This window comes from Nematocida ausubeli, assembly GCF_000738915.1.
Source record: "Nematocida ausubeli strain ERTm6 chromosome Unknown supercont2.4, whole genome shotgun sequence".
NCBI classification, from domain to species: Eukaryota; Fungi; Microsporidia; genus Nematocida; species Nematocida ausubeli.
The window spans coordinates 614,074-636,478 of record NW_026515637.1 but is presented as its reverse complement, the minus strand read 5'-3'; the positions used below and the strand labels follow the sequence as shown (position 1 = coordinate 636,478).

The 22,405-nt window shown below is 35.6% G+C and overlaps 14 protein-coding genes across 14 annotated transcripts; 9 read left to right on the top strand and 5 right to left on the bottom strand.

Annotated features, from left to right (window-relative positions):
* Positions 1-165: 165 nt before the first annotated feature.
* On the bottom strand, positions 166-564 carry NESG_01904 (ubiquitin-60S ribosomal protein L40; the record flags this gene model as incomplete). Its single annotated transcript, XM_053049520.1, has 1 exon — positions 166-564. One exon carries the CDS (start codon positions 562-564, stop codon positions 166-168), a length of 399 nt encoding a protein of 132 aa, XP_052904470.1.
* A 723-nt stretch (positions 565-1,287) lies between these two features.
* Positions 1,288-2,001, bottom strand: NESG_01903 (uncharacterized protein; the record flags this gene model as incomplete). The annotated part of the gene is made up of 1 exon (XM_053049519.1): positions 1,288-2,001. The coding sequence occupies one exon, from the start codon at positions 1,999-2,001 to the stop codon at positions 1,288-1,290; it is 714 nt and encodes a 237-aa protein (XP_052904469.1).
* Positions 2,002-2,777: 776 nt separating this feature from the next.
* NESG_01902 (uncharacterized protein) lies at positions 2,778-3,266 on the top strand (the record flags this gene model as incomplete). Its single annotated transcript, XM_053049518.1, has 1 exon — positions 2,778-3,266. The coding sequence occupies one exon, from the start codon at positions 2,778-2,780 to the stop codon at positions 3,264-3,266; it is 489 nt and encodes a 162-aa protein (XP_052904468.1).
* Positions 3,267-3,954: 688 nt separating this feature from the next.
* NESG_01901 (uncharacterized protein) lies at positions 3,955-6,423 on the top strand (the record flags this gene model as incomplete). Its single annotated transcript, XM_053049517.1, has 1 exon — positions 3,955-6,423. The coding sequence occupies one exon, from the start codon at positions 3,955-3,957 to the stop codon at positions 6,421-6,423; it is 2,469 nt and encodes an 822-aa protein (XP_052904467.1).
* A 660-nt stretch (positions 6,424-7,083) lies between these two features.
* NESG_01900 (uncharacterized protein) lies at positions 7,084-8,736 on the top strand (the record flags this gene model as incomplete). The annotated part of the gene is made up of 1 exon (XM_053049516.1): positions 7,084-8,736. One exon carries the CDS (start codon positions 7,084-7,086, stop codon positions 8,734-8,736), a length of 1,653 nt encoding a protein of 550 aa, XP_052904466.1.
* Positions 8,737-9,297: 561 nt separating this feature from the next.
* Positions 9,298-10,302, bottom strand: NESG_01899 (uncharacterized protein; the record flags this gene model as incomplete). Its single annotated transcript, XM_053049515.1, has 1 exon — positions 9,298-10,302. One exon carries the CDS (start codon positions 10,300-10,302, stop codon positions 9,298-9,300), a length of 1,005 nt encoding a protein of 334 aa, XP_052904465.1.
* Positions 10,303-11,102: 800 nt separating this feature from the next.
* NESG_01898 (uncharacterized protein) lies at positions 11,103-11,864 on the top strand (the record flags this gene model as incomplete). The annotated part of the gene is made up of 1 exon (XM_053049514.1): positions 11,103-11,864. The coding sequence occupies one exon, from the start codon at positions 11,103-11,105 to the stop codon at positions 11,862-11,864; it is 762 nt and encodes a 253-aa protein (XP_052904464.1).
* A 211-nt stretch (positions 11,865-12,075) lies between these two features.
* NESG_01897 (uncharacterized protein) lies at positions 12,076-12,801 on the top strand (the record flags this gene model as incomplete). The annotated part of the gene is made up of 1 exon (XM_053049513.1): positions 12,076-12,801. The coding sequence occupies one exon, from the start codon at positions 12,076-12,078 to the stop codon at positions 12,799-12,801; it is 726 nt and encodes a 241-aa protein (XP_052904463.1).
* Positions 12,802-12,984: 183 nt separating this feature from the next.
* NESG_01896 (uncharacterized protein) lies at positions 12,985-13,722 on the top strand (the record flags this gene model as incomplete). The annotated part of the gene is made up of 1 exon (XM_053049512.1): positions 12,985-13,722. One exon carries the CDS (start codon positions 12,985-12,987, stop codon positions 13,720-13,722), a length of 738 nt encoding a protein of 245 aa, XP_052904462.1.
* A 371-nt stretch (positions 13,723-14,093) lies between these two features.
* Positions 14,094-14,789, bottom strand: NESG_01895 (uncharacterized protein; the record flags this gene model as incomplete). Its single annotated transcript, XM_053049511.1, has 1 exon — positions 14,094-14,789. The coding sequence occupies one exon, from the start codon at positions 14,787-14,789 to the stop codon at positions 14,094-14,096; it is 696 nt and encodes a 231-aa protein (XP_052904461.1).
* Positions 14,790-15,093: 304 nt separating this feature from the next.
* Positions 15,094-16,224, top strand: NESG_01894 (uncharacterized protein; the record flags this gene model as incomplete). The annotated part of the gene is made up of 1 exon (XM_053049510.1): positions 15,094-16,224. One exon carries the CDS (start codon positions 15,094-15,096, stop codon positions 16,222-16,224), a length of 1,131 nt encoding a protein of 376 aa, XP_052904460.1.
* Positions 16,225-16,227: 3 nt separating this feature from the next.
* On the top strand, positions 16,228-16,461 carry NESG_01893 (uncharacterized protein; the record flags this gene model as incomplete). The annotated part of the gene is made up of 1 exon (XM_053049509.1): positions 16,228-16,461. A coding segment is annotated over one exon (234 nt), but the record flags the coding sequence as incomplete, so codon positions are not given.
* Positions 16,462-17,022: 561 nt separating this feature from the next.
* Positions 17,023-19,698, top strand: NESG_01892 (uncharacterized protein; the record flags this gene model as incomplete). The annotated part of the gene is made up of 1 exon (XM_053049508.1): positions 17,023-19,698. One exon carries the CDS (start codon positions 17,023-17,025, stop codon positions 19,696-19,698), a length of 2,676 nt encoding a protein of 891 aa, XP_052904458.1.
* Positions 19,699-20,618: 920 nt separating this feature from the next.
* On the bottom strand, positions 20,619-22,403 carry NESG_01891 (uncharacterized protein; the record flags this gene model as incomplete). Its single annotated transcript, XM_053049507.1, has 1 exon — positions 20,619-22,403. A coding segment is annotated over one exon (1,785 nt), but the record flags the coding sequence as incomplete, so codon positions are not given.
* Between the last annotated feature and the right edge of the window lie 2 nt (positions 22,404-22,405).

Genomic DNA, 22,405 nt, shown 5'->3' with positions numbered 1-22,405 from the left:
TTCCTAATAAGGCAATAAACACATATTACACTCCCAATGCGGCAATTTCCCTTTTTATCACACAAAAACCACCATAAATTACCATAAACGGTAATTTCCCTTTTTGTCATACAAAAACAATAAAATTACCCAAATCAGTAATAAACCCATTAAATAATTTATTGATTACTTTGTCTTTCTTAACTTCTTCTTTGGTCTTAAATTCGTTGAATTCCCGCATATTCCACTCTTCCTGCAATGCGTCGCCCTAATACTATTCCTAGAATAGCATCCTCTGCATATAAGTATCTTTGTTCTTTCCATTGTCACAAATACTCTATCTGTATCAGTTATAACACCTCCCCTTAGTCTTAGTACTAAATGTATCGTACTTTCCTTCTGGATATTGTAATCTGACAAGGTTCTGCCGTCTTCTAACTGTTTTCCTGCGAATATTAGTCTCTGTTGGTCAGGGGGTATGCCTTCTTTATCTTGTATTTTCATTTTAACATTCTCAATTGTATCATTATTATTTACTTCTAAGGTTATTGTCTTACCGGTGAGTGTCTTTACGAATATTTGCATCTGGGGTTAAAAAAAATAAAATATTTATATAGTTTTAATTTTAATAAAATAAAGACGGCCATTATGGGGAGCTTATTTTATTAGATTATCACTGTATATTACTGTTATAATTAGTGTATCACCGTTGTATTTAGTGTATCATTGTATATTATTGCATATTTAGTGTATTACTGTTATATTTAGGTTATATCTTGTTATAGTTAGTGTATTATTGTTATAATTATGACTAATATATATAATTGTGTTGTATTTAGTGTATTACTGGTGTAATTGGTCTATCCTGTTGTAAAATAGACTAAATGCCTGTTGTATTCTGTTATAATTAGTCATACCCCACTGTAATTAGTCTATCTCTTTATATCCCCAGATATAATTAGTCTATATATTTTATAGCTCAAATTTGGTCATAATTTTCCTATTTATTCTATTCCTGTTGTAAAATAGACTAAATTCCCGTTGTAATTAGTCTATCCCTTATATACTCCTTGTATAGAATTAATAAGACTTTTTTCACCTATTACAGGACTTTTTCCACAATGACACAATTTAATCCACTTTACCAGGACTTAATCCACAATGACAGAACTTTTTCCACCCTACCCCAAAGATGACAAGACTTAATCCACTTTGTCACAATTTAATCCACATTACCAAGACTTTTTCCACTTTTTATAAATTTGACAAGACTTAATCCACTGCATATTTATATACTCCCAGATACTTTTATTCAATAGTATAGCGTATCCCTACGGCATTCTTTAATGGCTCTAATATTACCTGTTCGTACAACGTAATGAACCTATTTCCAACGGAATTTGAATTATTTCCCGTTATAATTAGTCTAGACTCATTTCCAACAGGAATTAGTCTAAGATTCAACAGGAAATTAGAGTTATCTAGGGCCAGGCGTATCGTAGATGTGTCTTTAAGTTCTGTACGGCTGATTTCCATGGATATTTCATGGGTATTTATAGTTATATTATTAGGGCCTGTTGGAATTGGTCTAATTGGGGAAATTGCAGAGATTAAATTAAAATCAAAAATAACATTTTTTACCTGATCAAAGTTTTTATTAAAAATAACGGTGACTTTGTAGTCTTTTGTTTTTTTAATTAAAATTTCATTAGGTACTTTTTTATTATTTTTTAATTCTTCAATAACCTCAGATACAACCTTATTAAATACTTTTTTTAATTCTGATGCATCTCTTTCCTCTACTCCGACGTCCCCGACCACTCTCTCACAGATACTTCCTTGCTGTAGTACACCAGAGATGTCAATACGCGCTGACTTCTTGTTCATTCTTTGTGTGAGGTAGATTGTAGATTCGTCTGGGTGGAATTGGATATTTTTCTCTTTTAATTTCGCGACAATTAAGGAGAGACCTTCTTCTGTGAAATCTTGCTGCGTCCAGTGGTAATTGTCCTTATTGAACATAAAATAAAAAAAAAAGTAAAAGAAATATCGTTATATTTTTATTGCCAAATATGGTAATAGAAAGTTTGTTATATTGTAGGAGTGGATAATATGTGGATTAAGTCTTGTCACTTATGGGAATATAGTTTATTAAGTCTTGTAATTGTGGATTAAGTTCTGTATAAAGTGGAATAAGTCTTGCAGTATATGGACAAAGTCTTGGTTTATTTTTATAAAGTGGATTAAGTCTTGCACAGGGTGGATTAAGTGCTGTATAAAGTGGATTAAGTTATGTCCATAATGATAAGACTTATTACACTTAGTGCCATAAATTATGCATACTTTCTGGACAAGACTTATTCTCTAAATGACAAGACTTATTCCATGCTATAAGTTTTGTCGAAATATAATACAAGACTTATGCCACTATATGCCCATAAATGACAAGACTTAATCCACTATGACAAGACTTATTATTTTTAAATATAAAACGACAAGACTTTTTCCACTTCTCCCAAAATCATTAAGATTTAATCCGCTATTACAAGACTTATTCCACTTAGTCACAATTTAATCCAATATAACAAGACTTAATCCAGTATATGCCCATAAGTGACAAGACCTAATCCACTTGACGTCAACAAATGACAAGACTTAATCTACTTTATCACAATTTATTCCACTCCCTCCCAAAACTGACAAGACTTATTCCACTCTCTCCTAAAATAGCCAAGACTTATGCCCGGGGATTAAGTCTTGTCAAAATAAATAAATATTTTATTTTTCAATTTCCAAACATGACAAGCGAACAAGCACTACTAAGCGAAAGAACGCCCTTGCTGGATTGCATATATCCATTAGGCGTAGTCTTATTACTGTGCCCTGCATTCGCAGGTGTAAGCATAGGCATGGGCAAAGCATCTCATGGAATTTGTCAATCTGCAGCAGTTAAAAATGACATAGTTCTAACTGTCATTCCAGCAGCATTCATTGGAGTGTCCATTCTGTACGCAGTTCTGTTGTTCTTTATAACTCCACCCACAGGAGACGCAAATACGTTCACTATGCCACTAAAATGGTTAGCAGGGTATATTGTAACAGGAATGGGGATGTTCTGGGGTTCAGTTGGTCTGGGAGATATATCTGCAGTGGCAACCATAACAGCAGCACAACAGAAGAGGTTTAAGACGTCATTCTTTTTGTTGTTAGTATTTGGGGAATTTATTGGACTATTTGGGATGATAGTTGGGTTTATGCTGGGACTAAGTAATAGGCAATGGTCATGATTATAACGGAAATTACTGTATTCGGTAATAGTATAATAAATGGGGGTTGTTGTTATTTTTGGTTTTGTAAAAATATTGTGTGTTCTTAGTGGAATGTGGTTAAAATATGGTTAAGTATGGTTAAAATACGGGTAGATTAAGGTGTTTGTTTGTTAAAATATGCTAGTTCTTGTTAAAATGCAGTTAAAATAAGATGTTTATGGTTATTTCGGGTTATTCTCTTTAATATTTTAATCTGGATATTTTCTTCAATAGAAATTTGGAAAGGTGTTTTTTTTATTTTCTATGGAATTTAAAAAGTTCCTTCCTATCACATGCGAAATATATAAAATTTTTAGGAAAAAAGTAAAAACGCCTTTGTCCTTTCCTAAATTATATTTTAGTGCAGGGGCATATCAGGCATAAATATACTCAGATTGTATGGGGAACATATAAAGGGATATATGGTGGGTATTTAATATATGTGGGTTATATTGCTATATAGTGATTTATAACATATAATTTAACTGGATTTTAGTTATATAGTGTATAAATCAGTTAATTTTGATTATATTCAGTTATATAGTGTTATATACAGTGATATACTGGTATTTCCTAATATATCCTGTAATAATGTGCACCTGAATATAATAAACCAACCAAGTGCCCCATTGTTTATTTACATTTAATTTCCGGGTTATTGTTTATTATGAAAATATCCAGGAAAATACTTGGGGGACTCGTTCTCCATGCATCTGCCACACTGGTATACAGTAAGTTATTCCAGAATAACTTAATGGATCAGGTCGTAAATGCAGATCTTCTGAAACCAATCAAACTAGCAGCTGCAGAACCAAATGCAAGTGCGCCTAAGACACCCCCACAGTCAGGGGCAGCACCAAAGCCACAAGCAAAGAATGACACAGCCACTAAACCAGCAACAAGTAAGACCAAGACATCAGCCACTAAACCAAAAACCAGTAAGACATCCACTACTAAATCATCTACTAGTAAGACAAAACCAACAAGCACCAGCACAGCCAGCAAAGGAGGCATTCTGGGCCTATTTGGGGGAGGATCAAATGCAACCACAACAAGCAAACCAACCACAAAGAGCACAGAGTCATCAGGAGGTGGAATATTCGGGTTATTTGGGGGAGGAAAGGCAAGTTCAAGCACGTCAAAACAAAAGACAGCTAGTAGTAAGACAGCTAGTAGTAGTAAGGCAGGCAGTAAGACAGCTAGCAGTAAGACACAAAGTAGTAAGACACTGAGTGATAGTAAGACAGCTAGCAGTAAGGTACAAAGTAGTAATACAGCGAATAAAAAGAGTGCATCAAAGGAGTCTGCGTCTGCCTCCCTGGGGAAAAGTACAAGTGCACATAGCAAGAGTATATCCCCTAGTAGTATTAGTAAGAATATATCCAGCAGTAAATCAGTACACATTAGTGCAACAGGAAGTGGTCACAGTGCATCTCTGAATGGTGCATCAAAGTCAGTTAGTATTGGGGCTAGTAGTGCAGGAATTAGTCAGAGTAAGACTGTCTCTGCGAATATTTCTCAGTCTGCAAATATATCTACCATAACAAGCATAACAGGCTGCAAGTCAGAAGATATCAAGAATGCCATGAAGGTCACGAATGCACAGCAAATCACAAATATTGCAGTGTACTTCTCAGCAGACTGCAACTGCTACAAGGATGCAGAGGGTACTTTACAAATGAAAATGGTAAATGGTTCAATTATTGATGAGTCTGGGATGTTCAAAGGACAAGAGTGCGGGTGTAAATCAGCACAGGAAATAAAACAAAAAGCAAAATTAACGGAAACAGGATTCTATCAGATAAATATATCAGATGCAGAAGCAGCAAAGCAAGCAGGTTCCATGAAGTTAGTGTCAAATCAACTATCCGTCAGTGGGGCAGCACAAGCAAACTACTCAGCATCCATGGGGAAAACAGTCTCAGTGCAGGCAATGGCAACAGGAGCAGTAGTAGGCGGGGCAGCAGCAGGTGCAGTAGCCGGAGGGGCAGCAGGTGCCGCAGTAGGCGGGGCAAGTGCAGATGCCTCTGCTGGAGCCAGTGCAGGCGCAGACGCTTCGGCTGGAGCTAGTGCCGGTGCCGGTGCTACAGCGGATTCTAGTGCTGGGGCTGCTGCAGGCGCAGACGCTTCGGCTGGAGCTAGTGCAGGCGCGGGTGCTGCAACAGACGCTAGTGCAGGTTCAGCAGCGGATGCATCAGCTGGAGCTAGTGCGGGCGCAGATGCTTCGGCTGGAGCCAATTCAGCAGCAGGAACAGACGCTAGTGCAGGAGCTGCAACAGGAGCAGATGCCAGTGCGGGTGCAGGTGCTGCAACAGATTCTTCTGCTAGTCCATCAATTAGTCCATCTGGCAGTATACCAGATACTACACCATTAGCATCTCCATCTATGCCTAGTGATAATTCACTGCCTTTGACTGCACCTGCAGCACCAGCAGCTTCATCTGCAGTGCCAGTGCAGCCTGCGAATAATCCACTGCCTGGGGGATGCACTGGTGCTACGTGCTATGATGTCATCAGGTACTTTAAGATAAAAGTACCGCAGCCTGTGGTTAGGTCTGTGACTACAACTGTCCTGGCTACTGTCACTCTGCCAACTACAATACTGCAGCCTACTACAGTCATACAATCTACTACTGTAGTGCAACCTACTACTGTAGTACAGCCTACTACTGTTATGCAGGAGATTCTTAAGACTATTTCAGTTGATAAACCTGTTACAGTAATGCAGCCTGTTACGGTAGTGCAGCCTGTCACGCAGACCTCAATTGTGCAGCAAATAAAGACACTTGAGGTGCCTAAGTCAATGACAATTACGGAAGTAAAGACAACCACAGTGCACCATACAGTGCAGACTGTAGTGGAAGCAAGTAAGGCACCTGTTACAGGCCAACCTGCAGGACAAATTGGCATGTGCCATGTGGGACAAATATGCAACATAGAACAGCATGTTGAATATAAAACAATTCCCATCTCCATTGATACATCTTCATTTGTTGAAGAATTATGTCCTTGCGAGAACTCCTTCTGCTTAAACCCGTGTGTACCCATGATTGACACAGGATCAATACAAGGACACATTCTGGCACAAGGGCCTTCTTCTCAAATGAGGGCATCTAGTGCTGGAATATCTTCATAGTTGGAATAAATTGGTTTGATGTAATTATGGTGGTCTTAATTTGAGATATTTTATGTGTAGGTTGTTTGGTGTTTGCTTGGTGTGTGGTTAGTTTCTTTCTGTTATTTATATGTATTTCTGTTATTTTTGATACTAAAATGTACTGTCTTATTTTTGGTTATATTATGGTATATTTTAGTGTATAGAAGCAGTAGGAATAGATTATTATGAATATAATGGGTAGGTTATTTATGGTAGAAGTAAATCCTGTGAGATATTCATATATATTAATAAGAATATGTCCTGGTTGATTATTGTGTGATTTATGCAGTGTATGCCTTATTTCTGAAGTATTATTTTATTCTGGTTATTTTTTGTCTTTCCCTTTGATTTGTTCTTTTCTCTTTCCTGTAGAGAAATATTCTTAAAACTTTATTTTCTTAAATATCTATTTTCGCTTGGAAAGTAAAGTGACTGTTTCTGAATATATTAAGATAAAGTGATTTTATCATGTAAGAATTGATATAGATCTTATTTAGTGTATGAATGGGTTATTTCTGGGCTTATCTTCATTAAAGTTTGAAAGTGCAGGCGTATGACAATGTTTTGTTTTTTGTTGCTAGGATACGCTGAAACAGTGTATTATGGGTGTATATTTAATGGAATCTGTGGTGCATGATTATGAAGAAGTTTTTTGTGCTTACTGTATTATCTACAGTTGTAGCAGGAGAATTATTTGCTAAAGAGAATATAACCTTGGATGCGCCTTCAGTGAACAAGCAAGAAAAGTCCAGTAAAGTGAGTGCCTCTGAAGAGAGTAAAAATGAAGTAAAGCCAAGTGCAGAAAACGAGAAACCAGAAGAAGACAAGAAGTCATCGCCTTTTTCATTTTTGAACATTTTCAACAGAAGCACAAAGCCAACTTCAAGTGTGTCAAGTGCACCACTTCCCACGCGCACAGGAGAAATACCAACCAGCAAGACATCCACAAAGAATAATGCAGCAGCAACTACAAGCGTACAAAATACCCAAGGAAAAGACAAAACAAAAACAGCAAGTTCCAGTGCAAAGAGTTCAGCTAAGCCAAAGACAAGTACTTCAACTAAGACAAAGACAAGCACTTCAACTAAGACAAAACCAACCAGTTCTAGTACAAAGCCAAAGACAAGTTCTTCAAGTAAGCCAAAAAGCACTGCGTCTTCTGATACAAAGAGTTCAACTAAGGGAAAGACAAGCACTGTGTCTTCTGGTACAAAACCAACAAGTGGTGCACTTTCTTCTGTTAAGACAGTTACAGTCACTGAGATCCGGGTGGTTACAATTTACAAGCCAATCCTGCCTACTACTACATCTGACTCGTATGATGCCTCATTTAAGGCAAGTACTGTTAAGTCCGTTAAAGTAGCAAATGTTGACAAAATAAAAGCAGATGAAACAGCAAATGAATCTATAATAAAATCCAACCAGAAGGCCCTGAAGGACCTGAAGTCACAGAAGGAAGAAGCCACCAAGAAATTAGTTGCCTTGGAGAAGGACCTGGCAAAGATTGACCAAATCATTGCAGTCACTGAGAGTGAAAAGAAGATGCAGGAAGAAATTGTTGAAGAACAGAAGAAGAACCTGACAAAAACAAAAGAGAAATTCCAAAGCAAAGAGAAACAAGCAGAGAAGAAGATTGAGTCAATTGAAAAGAAGATCGCAAATAATAGCAAGACACTGGAAACAAAAAAGAACAAAAAGACTGACCTAGAAGGAGACATTATGATAACACAAAAACAAACAGAGCACTTGGACAAGGTGGAAAAGACAGTCCAAGGAGTTGTTGAAGGAAATGTCAAAGATATCATAAAAGACTTAAAGAAAGAAGTAAAAACAGATGAAAAGGAAATAAAGAAGGAAAAGTCAGTAGATGAAAAAGACAAAAAGAATCTGCAGAAGGAAGAAAAGAAAGAGAGAAAAGACAAAGAGAAAGAAAAAGACAAAAAAGACCAAGCAAAAGATAGTTCAAATAACTCAATTAGGCAAGGATTGTTTGGAACAAAGACAAATGCAGCATTCAAACCACAGGAGAATATATCCATAGGAAAGAATAATCCTTTGTCTTTGAGCAAGGATGATCAAAGGCTTGCAATCCCACCATTCGCACAGAACTTCACAAATGGTCATTTAGTGATTAGTGGTGCTCCAATTACTGCAAACTCATCAAGCATCCTTAAGGCAGAGAGTCTTTTTAAGGATTCCATGACAGCAGCCACTTCAAAAGCAAATGCAGGAGAGAAAGTCCTTGCATTCTGGGGGTACGTGACTTCTTTACTTTCCTCTGGACACCAATAAATGAAATGCCTTTATTTTTTAGTTTTAACCCTTTATTATTTCTGTGCCTCAAGAGCATACTACGCACTGTGACTAAGAATATGTATGTATTTCATGTATAGAACTAGTATATATTTCTCGTATATTTCTCGTATATTTCTCGTATATAAGTACTGAGTGAAATTACTGAGTGAAATTAACCAACATATAAATTATTCATGTATATAATTAGTCGTATATAATTACCCGTATATAACTAGTATATAATTAACCAAAATATAACTATTTAATGAAATTAACCCACATATAATTATTCGTATATATTTCACATATAATATTCCGTATATAAGTACTCAATGAAGTACCCTGCAGACTTGCATGATAAATTCAATATATATTCAATAATAACACGAATATATTGAATATACAATGAAATCAGGTGGTTTTTCATAAAATGCACTAGTGCACTAATTTACACCATGGAGATGCGTATGTATTTGTTCTATTCATAAATAAAATCTGAATAAAAATGGTTTGCTGCCGTATATACTGAATATAAAGCAGACAGATTCAAATATATCTCTATGGGTGCTTGTTTTTATCACTTCTATGGATAACAAAGCCAATCATAAATATTATAACTGAAAATATTCCTACAACAGTTATTACTTTTTTGAACTTCCGGTACTTCTTGGTGACTTCTTTAAGGATTTCTCTCTTCTTAGTGGTACTCATTAGGCCTGCCTTAATTAAGTCTATTTGGATTATATTTTTAGTGTACTCTGGTGTGTGCTTGATGCTTCTTATTACTCTGTTGTAGTATCTTCTAATTTCCTCCAAATATGCAATTTCTTTCTGTCCTATTTCCCATGCATCAAATAATTCTTGTGCACTTTTGAATACTGGCACTTCCCCTATTATAACTTTATACTTGCTTAGCATAAATTCCTTTAAATATCCCATTTCCCCTTCATTATATTCTGGGTGCACATTTAATCCTAATATTTCCATCCTTTCTTTAAGTGCTCCTGACTGAGTGCCTTTCTCCTGGGCGTATAAGGTGAGAAGTATTTCTAACGGTTTTTTACTTTCTTGTTGAGAGATTTCTAGAGAATTAATCTTGCATGTTATTTCCAGCTGATTTGCAAGGGTGTGCATATCTTCTGGCTTCTTTAAATTCCCATGCAAGAAGAGATTTAACTCTTCCTGGAGGTTTCCAAGAAATTCCTTCAAAGAGTCTTTGAATTTTCTTAAAATACTTGCTAAAATTGTCTTTGTTGGGATATTTGTCAGAAGTTGCATTAAATCATCAGAAGTTCTTTTGAAGATGGGTGACCTTCTGGCTTCATAATCAATATACAGGTGAACTGCATGCTCTAATTCTTCTGTCATTTTGTTCTCCATATTTCTGACTAGACACTCTTTTATTACAGTTATAATAACCATTTTATGTGGTGAAAGTGGGAATACAACAGCACTCCTTATATTGATATTTTTCGTTGCATTAATGTACTCTGATACTCTTGTCTCTGCTGCCCTTTCAAGTATGCTCCAATTCACTGTGTAATATGCATATGCACTGTTCATTTTGTATCCCCTGGTTGGCAATTTTCATTCTTATGGAATGATCCAATTATCAGTTAGACTCTCCTATATATTAATTGGTAGATTCTGTCTCTTTCTTTCTATATTTCTGTGCACTACTTATAAATTTATTCTTTAGCTTCTGCATATTTAATTTGGGGAATTTATTCCATGCAGAGAGTGTCTTTGCTTAGTGTAATTTTATTTATCCTGGGGTGAAAATGATCTATTATTTATTCAAGTGTAATTAGACCCAGTGATCACGTAACTGCAAATATGCATGAAATCCTCTTAATATTCAACTTCTATTGTAGTGCCTCTAAATAAGACTATTTTGGTTATTTCAGGCATATTCTTAGTGCAGTAGTGCAGTATGCAACATAAAATATCTTATGACTGGGAAAAGACAAAGGACCAGGATATAAAATACAAAGGCACCGTACAGGAATATAATGATATTATGGTAAAATCACAGATAATTATTCTGAGGCTATGAAAATATCAATTTATATTTTCACTTTCCAGAATATTCGTATACCAGAAGAGTACTCTACTAAATTATGAGAGAATATTAAAAGAAGATGGAACCTGACAATAGCAATAAATATATTGAATAAAAATATAAAAGGACATAGATATCAAAGGCACAGACTAAGTGATAGAATAAAATACCCTTTATATTCAGGGTATACACATATACTAGTGCTTTCTGGCTGGAATATTACATTCTTTTATGCATGACAATATTTATTGTCATTTTTCCGTTAATTAGATTTATAATTAAGAAAATATTTTATTATGTGATGATAAATGAAAAAGGTAAAGAAATCCGGATGGAAACCCTGATCCAGAAGTACTTCCGGAAAAGTGCTTTAGACCTTTCCCATGGAATGGTGTTTTACTCACTGGGTAAGCCAGGAAGCACTCTTACAATGGTTTTATTCCAGTTGTACATACCTCTTACAGTGCTTTTTCTTTTGCTAATACTTTTCCAGCTGACGTTATACTCTGTTGCTATACGAAATTCATTTGTAAATTTAAATAGAGATAATTTAACGCATATATTAGATGGAGTGGGTGCTTTTCTCTCTGTTGGCATGCTTTGCAGTGCACTAAAAGAGCCCGTCCTGGATATCTTCCAGACCAGGCACATTTGCCAGAATATCCCAACAAGTAATTTCATAAAATCAATTATCCTGCGAATATTTAAAGTAGCCATGATTGTGCCCTGCGTATACATAGCAAGCTCCATTTCCATGGAAATAATCTCAACATACCCGTTGCAACTGGATAAATATGCAAGAACATTACTCTGCATTGTAGTTGGTATTTCCGGTATAGAACTACTTTCCATACTTAGAACAATTCTACCATACCTTAATAGTCCTGCAGGAGACAAAGAAAAGCGCATTTACACAGTGGCCCACTTCTTGTACGCATGCTTTATAATTTCCTTCCTGGGCGTAGTAGTATACACTATGCGCGCGGATATTTATAATTACAAAATGATCTTAAATACAGCAGCACCAAAAGGACTTAAAATAGGCCTACACACAAAGGCATAACTCTAGATATAACCAGAAAATAAACTAAAACTATTCGATTATTCAGTTATACTAGATTATATTTACAGCCACATGGAGATGACTTTCTTATTGATATTTATGTCACTTTATGGTCAGTTATTTAAGCCAATTCATTCTATTATATTTCCATGGAATTTTATTGTTTTTTTGATGTTCATATGCATGCACAAAAATTAAATTTTTAGCACTGATGAATTCCATAGAAGCTGAGAAAACAGTTCTTCAAAAAAAGAATTACATGGAATTAAAGAATATATGGGAAGATATTAAGAAATATGCAGATGGAGAAGAGTACTCTAAAATTCTTCTTTGTGGAAAGATCGTACAAAATATTGGGAGAATGGCAATTTTACTGTTTTCCGTTGAAATAACGCTTCTCATCATGGTATCTGCTGTACTAAATCCAGGCCCCATGTATAAAGTACTTGCCCAGAAGGTTATCCGCTTGATTACATCAATACTTGGGCTGGGCCTACTTTTAGACGCAGAGAAGTACTTCTACTCACTGGCTACCCAGGGAAATTCACAAGAAACGGATTCTTTATTCAAAAAAGCCATGGCCTTTTTGCTGGGCAGTTCTTTTGTGGTAACTAATCTAGTGAAAACACTTATTGTGTATCCAATTGGGCTGTACATCCTGAAGAACCAAACAAGCGCACCAATCCTGTATACTCTAACAGGGAACATAACCCTTTTTTTCATATTCACTGAACTAATTAGGCTTCCTAGTGCGCGCGCATACTTTACAGTTGGGAATACATTCTGGGATAAAATCACATTTTTTGTTAAGTGCGTATATATCTTTACTATTCTGGTAATACTTTGCAGTATACTTGGTCTAGCTGGAATATACACATTCAAATACATAGCCCAGTCTTTTTCATTGTTTACCACATCTCCATACTTATCACTGTGATAAAGACAAAGGCTGCAATTGGCAGAGTATTTTCATACAAAAACCCATATAAAATAGCACATTCACACTATGCTTGGTCTACTAGTAGATATGATAGGAGGTGGCTGTCATATAGAAAATATTGACAGGAGTAATATTTCCCCTTGAATTGAAGTATAAATAGGGCATTAAATAAAATATTTAATGAGCAGCAGCATCAATGAATTTGAAAAAACTGTAATCCAAAAGACTAATTATAATATGATAGTTGAATTGTGCCGTCTACTGAGATCACACGGTGCAAATAGGGCAGAGGATATTCTGTGTTTAATAAGAATAGCTATGTATAACTTTCTATTTGCTGGAATACTTCTATTCTCGTACGAATATATGCTTAAAACTACCTTTAAGGCATCAAAGAACTCAGACTCACTATATAATAGTGCATGTCGTTTCATTATTTCAATTGTCACATCTTTCTTTGGAATTGGAATGTTTCTATTTTCAAGTATGTATGCTTACATGGAGTTCAAAGAGTGTGCTAAAAATTGGCCAAAAAATAAGGAGACACTAATTGCAACAGGACTTGCAGTGCTACTTCCACTTTTTGCTCTTCTTCTTAAGACCATTCTTATTTCCTGCGTGCCTTCCAAGAAAAGAAGAGTAGCTCGGAATATGCTCTACTTCTTCTCTCTATTGATGGCAATGTACACTATTATAACTGAAAGCTCTTCTATATATACTAAGTGCCTATCCAGTTTAGCACTTAAAACAGGGAAAGATGCTATCTACTATATCATGTTTGCACTGCACTATGCTTATATGCTTTCTATTTTTATTGGCACTATAAATACTCTTATTAGTATACCTATAATTATTCCACCGATTTTAAAAAAGGTTACAGATAGCAGAAAAACAAATAGATCCAGAAATAGAGCATAAATAGAGTCTATATGCTAAAATAACTGATAATTATGGATGGGCAGTCTTTTTGATTGTTTATGCAATTTCGGTTATTATTTGGCTATAACTGATTTAATATCTCTATATCTAAGCAGAAAATAAACATAATTTTAATAAAGATTTAAATTACACTATAATATATAATATGAGTTGCCATAAATTTATTCTTGCATAAACCTGCAGATAGTTGATAATGTCGTTATACATGTGTTTTGCCTTGATATATTCTGGATGCATCTTTTGCATTTTCTTTATAAATTACTCAGGTATAAAAAGGCACTTTTAAGTACAAATTGAAGCATGTGCATTTTATTGAATATATTCTGAAGAGAGTGCACTCTACTGATGATTTACGCCCACCCCCAATAATATGCAGCCAAGCAAATAAAAAGAGAAATCAGCTCAATTCCACCAATTATCACTGATACAGCACCTACTTCTCTGAAGAGGTTGTAGCAATGCGCAGTCTCCTTGATGACTATAATGGGGGAATTCTGTGCTTTCTCTGCTGCCAGTGAGACTTCTTTCTGTGAAAGAACTTTTTTGGCTATGGCTTTGTATCCTAGGCTTACTGCTTCATCTACTGTTATTGCGGCTTGCTGCTCAAATAACTTGAAGACTGTTTCTTTCATTGTCTTCTTGCTCTTCTTTCTGGGTGTCTTTTCTGGTTTAGATGATGCAAGAAAAGAACTATCCATCTCATCCATAATTTCCTTGTTTAGCTCTTCAGATGCTACTTTGTGCAGCTCACCTATTTCTAGGCTTTCCCTTAACTTTTCTTTTAAAAGCCTTTTGACAGCCTTTTCTGCCCGGCTATTTGAGATGTTCATTTCTATGAATGTAATTGGGAGTGAGTTTAGCTTTTTCAGTAGATTATCTAGTAGTTCCTCTGCGCTTGATATTTTTGCATTCTTTATTGCTCCTTCCATTGATATATAGAATGCATTTGCTGCTTTCTTCAGCTTCTTCGTGTTTATTTTGTACTCTATCTGCACTGCCTCTTCTTTTTGTGCTTCTCCTGGCATTAATAATTCACTCCGTGCCAAATGGTTTAAAATGCATTTTCACATGCATCTTCCATAGTGCTTTCTCTTTGTAACTGCATCTATATTCTGTGATTTCTTAGACCGAATATTCTGTATGAATGAAATTTAAGCTGGCCTTAGGCTCCTTCTCACTTGATTTAAGCCATCTATTTATCTTGATGCTGCATATCCTACCACATAGCATACTAATGCATTTCTCTTCAAATTGTATAATTGGCTAGTTAAATTGTTTTAATTGGTGAAGCTTAAAGGGGCAGAAATAGAAGAATTATTCACAAAATATTTCAATAATATGCACTAATATATGTTCATACAAGACTGCCCACAGATTGCATACAAGCTGAATGGAAATGAAATTAGGAGCGGCCTGATAAATATTCTGACTGTTATTTGCAAAGTGGCAGGTATCTACGATGAATGGCAGAATGCTCTGGACAGCTTCACTGAAAGAATCTGCAGTAGCGATGTTTCTATTCATTGCAACCTTTATTTTGAGGTAGAAGAATGCGTGCAGCATCTATTTAAGCAGCTTTCTAAGAATAAAAACGTAGAAATCAAATGCTTTTTGGAAAAATGCATTCGAAGCGATGGTGTGTTTGACATATTTGGGGCCATATCAATAACATACGCATTAAATGACGTGGAAAATAGCATAAATCTATTTTTCTACAGCGGCCATACAACCATACAGATTCCACAGCCATATCAGGTTATTTCGCAAGATTTTTTGGATGCGCTTATGCATGTGAAGAATGCATGCACGGATAAAGCATCTCTGCTTGGCTCACTGCTTAATATGTATATTCAGAATAAAATCAACGACATCACATCTTATGAGAAGAGATGCATTCCCCCAAAGCAAGAGATCCTTCATGCACTTCGAAAGGATGTAGAGTCTATGGACGCTCTGCTAATGTGCAAAAAGATCGAAGGAATTGAATACAAAAAAAAGCTTATAGAGTGCTCTTTGATATATGCGCATGCCTTAGGCATAAAGCTGACTAAGGAGCATCCTTTCATAATATTTACATCAAACCTTCTGGGAAGCATTGACCTCAGCAATAAAAGAGTGCAGGAAGAAGTTCTTCCTAGCTTGGTTTACAGCAAGGCCACAGACCTCTATCCGAATATTCTCCTTAGCAAGCAAAAGTATGCAGAAATACTTCTGCACACCACACAGACCATCGACATCTTTGAATACCTGCTTGATATGAATAACCCAGACGCACTTTTTAGCTGCTTAAAAGCATTTATATCAACAGATCGATCTGGCAGATGCTCTAATAACCCATTTAAGTTCAAGCTGCAAGGAAGAGATATTTTCAACTGCTTGTTTCAGAACGAAAATCTAGTTTACTTGCAAAAAATCAAACAGCACATCTCTCAAAGTGGAAATTCTGCTGGTTGCATCAATAAGATTGTATATTTTCTGTAGTTCGTGTACATATGCGAGAAAGAGCATATTCCGGATGAGCTAATTCTTCAGGTCTATGATATGCTGCCTGAAGATTATTCTATTTGGTATTTATTATATGTTGGCATATCAGACAAATTCCACTGGACACTTAATACTCTTAACCGGCTTAAATCTCAGTTGTGTGCAAGAGAGCGCAGTCTTTCTAAATTTAATAATTTATACAATGTACTTACAGAATATGAGAACACTTCGTAATAAAAATATATTTTGACGAATTAATGGCAGGCCATACATATACACTATATCTTATTTTACATTATTTATATATTAAGTAATTATTTGCTCTAGTTAGAATTATAGTAAAATTCCTACTTCACAGGAACTTTTTTGCGGCTGCAGAAGGTGCAGAATTAAAGTGGTTGCAATTTAATTACAGAAAAGGTCCTGGGAATAACTTGGGCTTACATCTGTAAGACACATAAAATACCAGGATATCCAGCACAAACCATAAATAAGAGCCTGCTTGAATACCCATTTTGCAGCATAAATAAAAGCTCTTTGCTTAACAAGATGCTTTCTCTATTAGTCTACTATTTCCAAGCTATGAGTATTTCTCTTTTATGGCGCGCCATCTACTAATTTTCGTTATATCTGTCTTTTGATGCTCAGATAAATTAAACATGCATAGACGCTTGCTAAGCAAAGCAAAACCCATTTATTACCACACATACACAACCAACTAATCAGAAGGTAACTGCCACTCCTCTGTAGTTACCTGCAAATATATTGGAAAATGATTTATTTTATTATAAGGAAATGCGTTATTCTGCTATTTGGATCAAAACAGCCACTCTAATTAGTATTCTACTGATGAGCTCACACAAAGCAGACATGACATTGGATGAAGTGGAATCTGTTCTCGAATTTGAAATTGCAACAGACTCACATAGTGTTACAATAAACCCTAATGGCCCTCTTAACTTTTTATGTGGATACATCTACCAGAAAATGGACTGTATGCACAGTAAAAGATTCTTTGCACCTGAAATCAATACAGACTACAGTGTGCAGGAAGCCCGAAAAACTTCAAGCTTTAATGAAGAATCTATATACAGTCGAAATGAACAAAAGGACAAAGCATATACAGCACTACCAGGGAATAAAATGAGTGTGTATGCTGAAAAGTACCATAATCATCTTATTGAGCTTTTTCCATCACCGACAGGTGACATAACCATAGAGACGCGGGGAAACCAGTCCTTTGTTCAATTTCTCCGGGCTAAGACAACAGAAAAGCACTCTTTGCATATTCTGGCTCTATTGCTCCTTTTCTCAGAAGGAGTGAATATTCCTATTGACGTTAGTAACACTGTGCTGAAAGTGTATGAAACAGACAAAAAAGACGAAATATACTTCAAAGTGCCCATGGCAATCCCATGGCTAAATACTAAAGAAAACAAGGTGGAAACATTCCAACAGAAGAAAGTTAAGCAACTGATTAGCTTCTTCCAGGAGAATGCAACAGACTCCAAAGTACTGAGCCTAATGGTGGACAAGTGCATAAAAGAGGAGGTTATATCTGGAAAATTCCTGAACAGCCCAAAGTTCCTAATTCAGTCGTACATATTCTGGTTCATAGACAGTGCAGAGCGTGCAACAGAGTTTATACAGACTGTGCATACAATGGTGGAGAAGTATACACCAAAGACAGAAACGCCCAGTAAAGATTACTCGATATATGATAGACTCTTTAAGCCAGCTGGCTCTAAAGCAGAAATAGACTACATGGCTCTAATGAAAAGTACTCAAGATATTTTAAATGTATATAGAGTCTTTCCATTTACAGACAGTACACAGATCCCTGCATATACATCTGTTCCTCGATACAATCGAAAATTGGGCATCTTTTCTACCAACCATCTGGAAAACTACAGCAACTGTGTGGAAAGCATGATTCTTTCTCTTTTCTGCTGCCTGGCATATGACCCATCTGATTTTACATATAAAACTGACCATATGGGGAATGTCTCTGAAGAGCTTGAAGAATTCTTCTCTTTGGAGAACCAGCCATTTGACACAACAAAGGGTAACTTTCAGAAGAAATGGTGCAAAGTTGTTGCTGACCTAAAAGAGCCTAGTATTGTATACTGCAATGATAGGAATGAGATAGATTGTGGTCTTATAAATATGCTCTTGGTTATTGCTGAAGTGATAAATGCTTCAGAGGAAGAAAAGAAGAAAATACTTGGGTTTTCAGAGAGGTTAAAGGAGAAAGAGGGGGTTTTAGAGGATGACTTATGTAATACAATTGAGACATACACAAAGACACTACTTACAAGCCTATCCAAGGCAGAAAATGTAGAAATAGATATCTCTCGGCTTACAAGTGATAAATATACGGATGGAAAATACGATATATATGGAAAGATTACTATGTTATTTGAGCATAATGGCATCAAGAATACAATAGTCTTAGGAATATTTGAAGGCCACAGTACTATTGACATGGAGCCTACTGTTATGGACTTCAAGGATTGTCGAATGGAAAAATTGAATGAAATTGCAGAAGGATGCAAAAATAAAACAGAATTTGTTGGAAATCTGTTTGCTGCATTTATTGACTATGAAACAAGAAAGATTGATACTCCCGAGAAGAACAAAGAGTTTATAAAGGCACAGGTGCGCACAACCATTGAGAACAACTATGCAGACATAAATAGACTGCTGCTGATAAAGAAAATCTGCAGTTTAGACTATATAATAGACTTAATCTCCTGCTCTATCATATACAGCATAGGCCAAGAGTTATCTCCAAACCATTCTCTTATTCGTTTTACGTCTAACATATTAGGAAGCACTGAACTAGGAAATTCAAGTATTCAGATAATCATGCTTCCTCCAATTGTTTTTGCAGGTCTGCATAATAAAAGCGGTAGTAATCTCAACTACCCAAATATAAAACTCACTGAGAAAAGGTATAATTTTTTATGCTCTGAGTCAAGCCATAGTTTTTTCATTGAGTACATACTATATTGTGATATGGATGTTTTCATAAGATGGATTAAACTCTATATAGACAATCTTTACCATGAAGAAGACATAGCTTTTATTCAGTTATTTGATCCTTTAGTTAATAGAAGAATTTGTCAACGTATATTCAAAAATGGAACTATGAAGTATTCTCATATAATTGACAATTTTATGATACAAAAACATGATAAAAAGGAAGATGAGGTGCTAAGTATTGTACACTTCATATGGATTGTATATCTCTGTATCGAGAAATGCCCGAATTTAGAGCTAATTAAGGCAAACTTAGATTCTATTCGAGAAATCAAGTTTATTACGAAGAAATGTGCTTGGTATATTGAAGCCTCTTCTATGTTCAATCAGTCTTTTCAAACTCTTAGTAGACTGAAGAATGAGCTATGCAAAGACCAAGGTGATATTGCCAAGCTTAACTTAGTTATGGAAGTACTTAAAAGTATGTAGAAATCCTTTCTTACCTGTATCCATGCGTTTTACCACTTCATGAAATACATAGACACTTTTCTAACTAAAGAATTTTTGCTCATATACAACAAAAGCTTTTTCTTTCTAAATTATTCCCAAAGGATTTTAGTTAAATTATTATTCACTTACATATCTTAGGAGTTTATGCACACATGTTTGCATGCCTCAGCATACTTCTATGTTTTGTGATTCTATGTTTTCTTTTCTCTTGAAGAAAGCAGCTTTGTGCATAATAGTGCAAGAACTTAGCTGGGAAATTAGAAGGTCTTTATATTCATCCTAATAAGCCAATAAATGTGTTCTGCTAATTTTTGAAGAGAAACTTTAGTCTTTGTGTGTTTGTCCCTTTCTTGCCTTTCTCTCTACTCTGCTAGCTTTCTAAAGTATATTTATAGCTCAACCCCACAAATAAAATATAAAGTGTCCTGCTATTTTTTTATAAAAATACGAAATATTCTCTCTATTTACTTATGCATTATACACTTTAATATTATTTCTATTTTTTCGAGAGGAGCATGGAAAATACAAAAAAAGACAAAACTCAAAGACCCCTTAGTGGAAGAGTGCCACAGCCCCTGAGTTTAGCCATAGGCAATATCTAGTGTTATGCAGCACAAAGAGAGCAAAATATGGTGCATATTGGATAAAAATAAGTGTTATTGCGGATAGGACACAGTAGTATATAGTAGAATTCGGAAAGATTAGAAGAAGGTTACTTAAAAACACTTTATTTTATTTCTACTAGAGTTTACTAACACACTCTGTGTTATGCATTGGTTAGAGAACAAAGTGCTTAAAAAGTTAGTATTGAAGCTTTTGGTTGGATTGGTTATGATCTTGCGTGTAGGCGCTTTTGGCAGTGTTGCAATAAGGAGGTGCTAGGTTCTAGCGAATTCTTTCTACTTGGTGTAAATAACTCTAGCTCTAATCGTTCTATAAGACTTTCTAGTAGCAACATTTGATGGTGGGTTTCGTGCTGATTTTGGTTCTGGTGATAGCAATGGTGCTAGTTCTGGTGTTAGTGCTGATTTCGGTTTTCTTTTTGTTGCTGGTGTGGATTTATTGTTGTTATGGAAGAGAGCAGCTAGCATGTCATAGTGTATTCCAAGATTTGCCTGTGTGTAGTTAAAGGCTTTTACTGTGATAAAGACAGAAGTACTCTCTTTTATGTCTTCAATATCAATGCGTGGAGGAAGAATATCACTTTCCCAATTTGCATGCTTGGACTTAAGGTCATCATCAATGTTCTCGCTCAAAAGCCTTCGCATTTTCTCGCACATAATTGGAGCAGCAACTTCCTTGCCATCTAAAAATCTATGATAGATGCACAAACCGTATGTGACTTTGTCACCAGATAAATTCTCGCGCTGCAATATATCCAGAAGTGTTGGAGCTACCTCTTTTTTGTCTCGCAGCAGACTTTCTCTCAGAAGTTTCTGAGCTGTACTTATACTAAAACAGTAGTTTGTATACTCGCGTACGCTTTTCTTTATCTGTGTATACCAGTCTGTAGATAGTAGACGGGTAATTATATTATTGTCTATGGCAAGAATACTAAAGCATTCTTCTCTGCAAAATCTGTAGTCATATATACCTTGAACCAAAAAGTCACTGTAGTAGTAATTAATGTAGCTTCTTTTTGGTTGAGGTTCATTCTTACTTTGTAATATGGCAGATGAGTTCTGGCTGGTTGCAGCTGTATCGATGATCATTTTAGTAGGTTCAATCCTTTTTTTCGCATTGGGATTATTACAAATTTTTTCGGTTTGAATATATGTTTCACAAATCCACATATACGGGGAAATTATAGTACTCGTCAGCATAAAGTTTGTAAGGAATAAAGGAATTCGGAGGGTTTTGAAGTTCGGGTTAACTGAGATTTGGAAATCTATACATCTAAAATGATTTTGGGGTAGACAATCTTCAAAGTAGTAGAAGACTACATCACATCCAATGGCATTCATTTCATCTAGAGATTTATCTAATTCTTTCACCCTATGCCGAGTGAATTTCTCATCTATTAATGCCCATTTTCCATTATGTCTGCTATAATCAAATGGGTAGACACTAAAATCTGAACTCTTCTCTGGATAGGTTGACTTCAGTATAGATTTTAGGTAGTTTACTATATATCGAATTGAATGAGTTTTCCTTTGTATAGATCCATCTTTAGAACTGTAATTTTTACAATAGGGAGGATATGGAATAGGAATGAGTTTTACGGTATGACGGGTGTTATCAACTAGCTGCACATGATAGTGTTCTTTGGAGCATTGATATGCTACATTTAAAAATAGTGGATTTTGTTGTTCTATGACCATTGAGTTGGAGCCATCGCTAGTCAAGCTTATAGTCTCATACAGGTTGTATTTTCCGAGAGTTGGCTTTACAATTGCTCTTTTTCCACGCAGTCTGAAGACGCCACTCTTTGGTATGTACGGACAGTGGGACTGAAAAATACTTTTAATGCGTGCTTCTTTTTTTTCTGCTTTGCCTTCTTCACTTTTAACATCTGCCACACAGGTAAATGGCGCACATTGGTAGAATGAACGAAATAAATTATAAACAAAGCTGTATATTTCAATGGCACTCCGGACATTTAGATGCTTTCCATTTACAGATAGTTTTTGAACTTTCGTATACGCAATATTCATTTTGTCAGCATCATCATTCACTAAGTAGTATA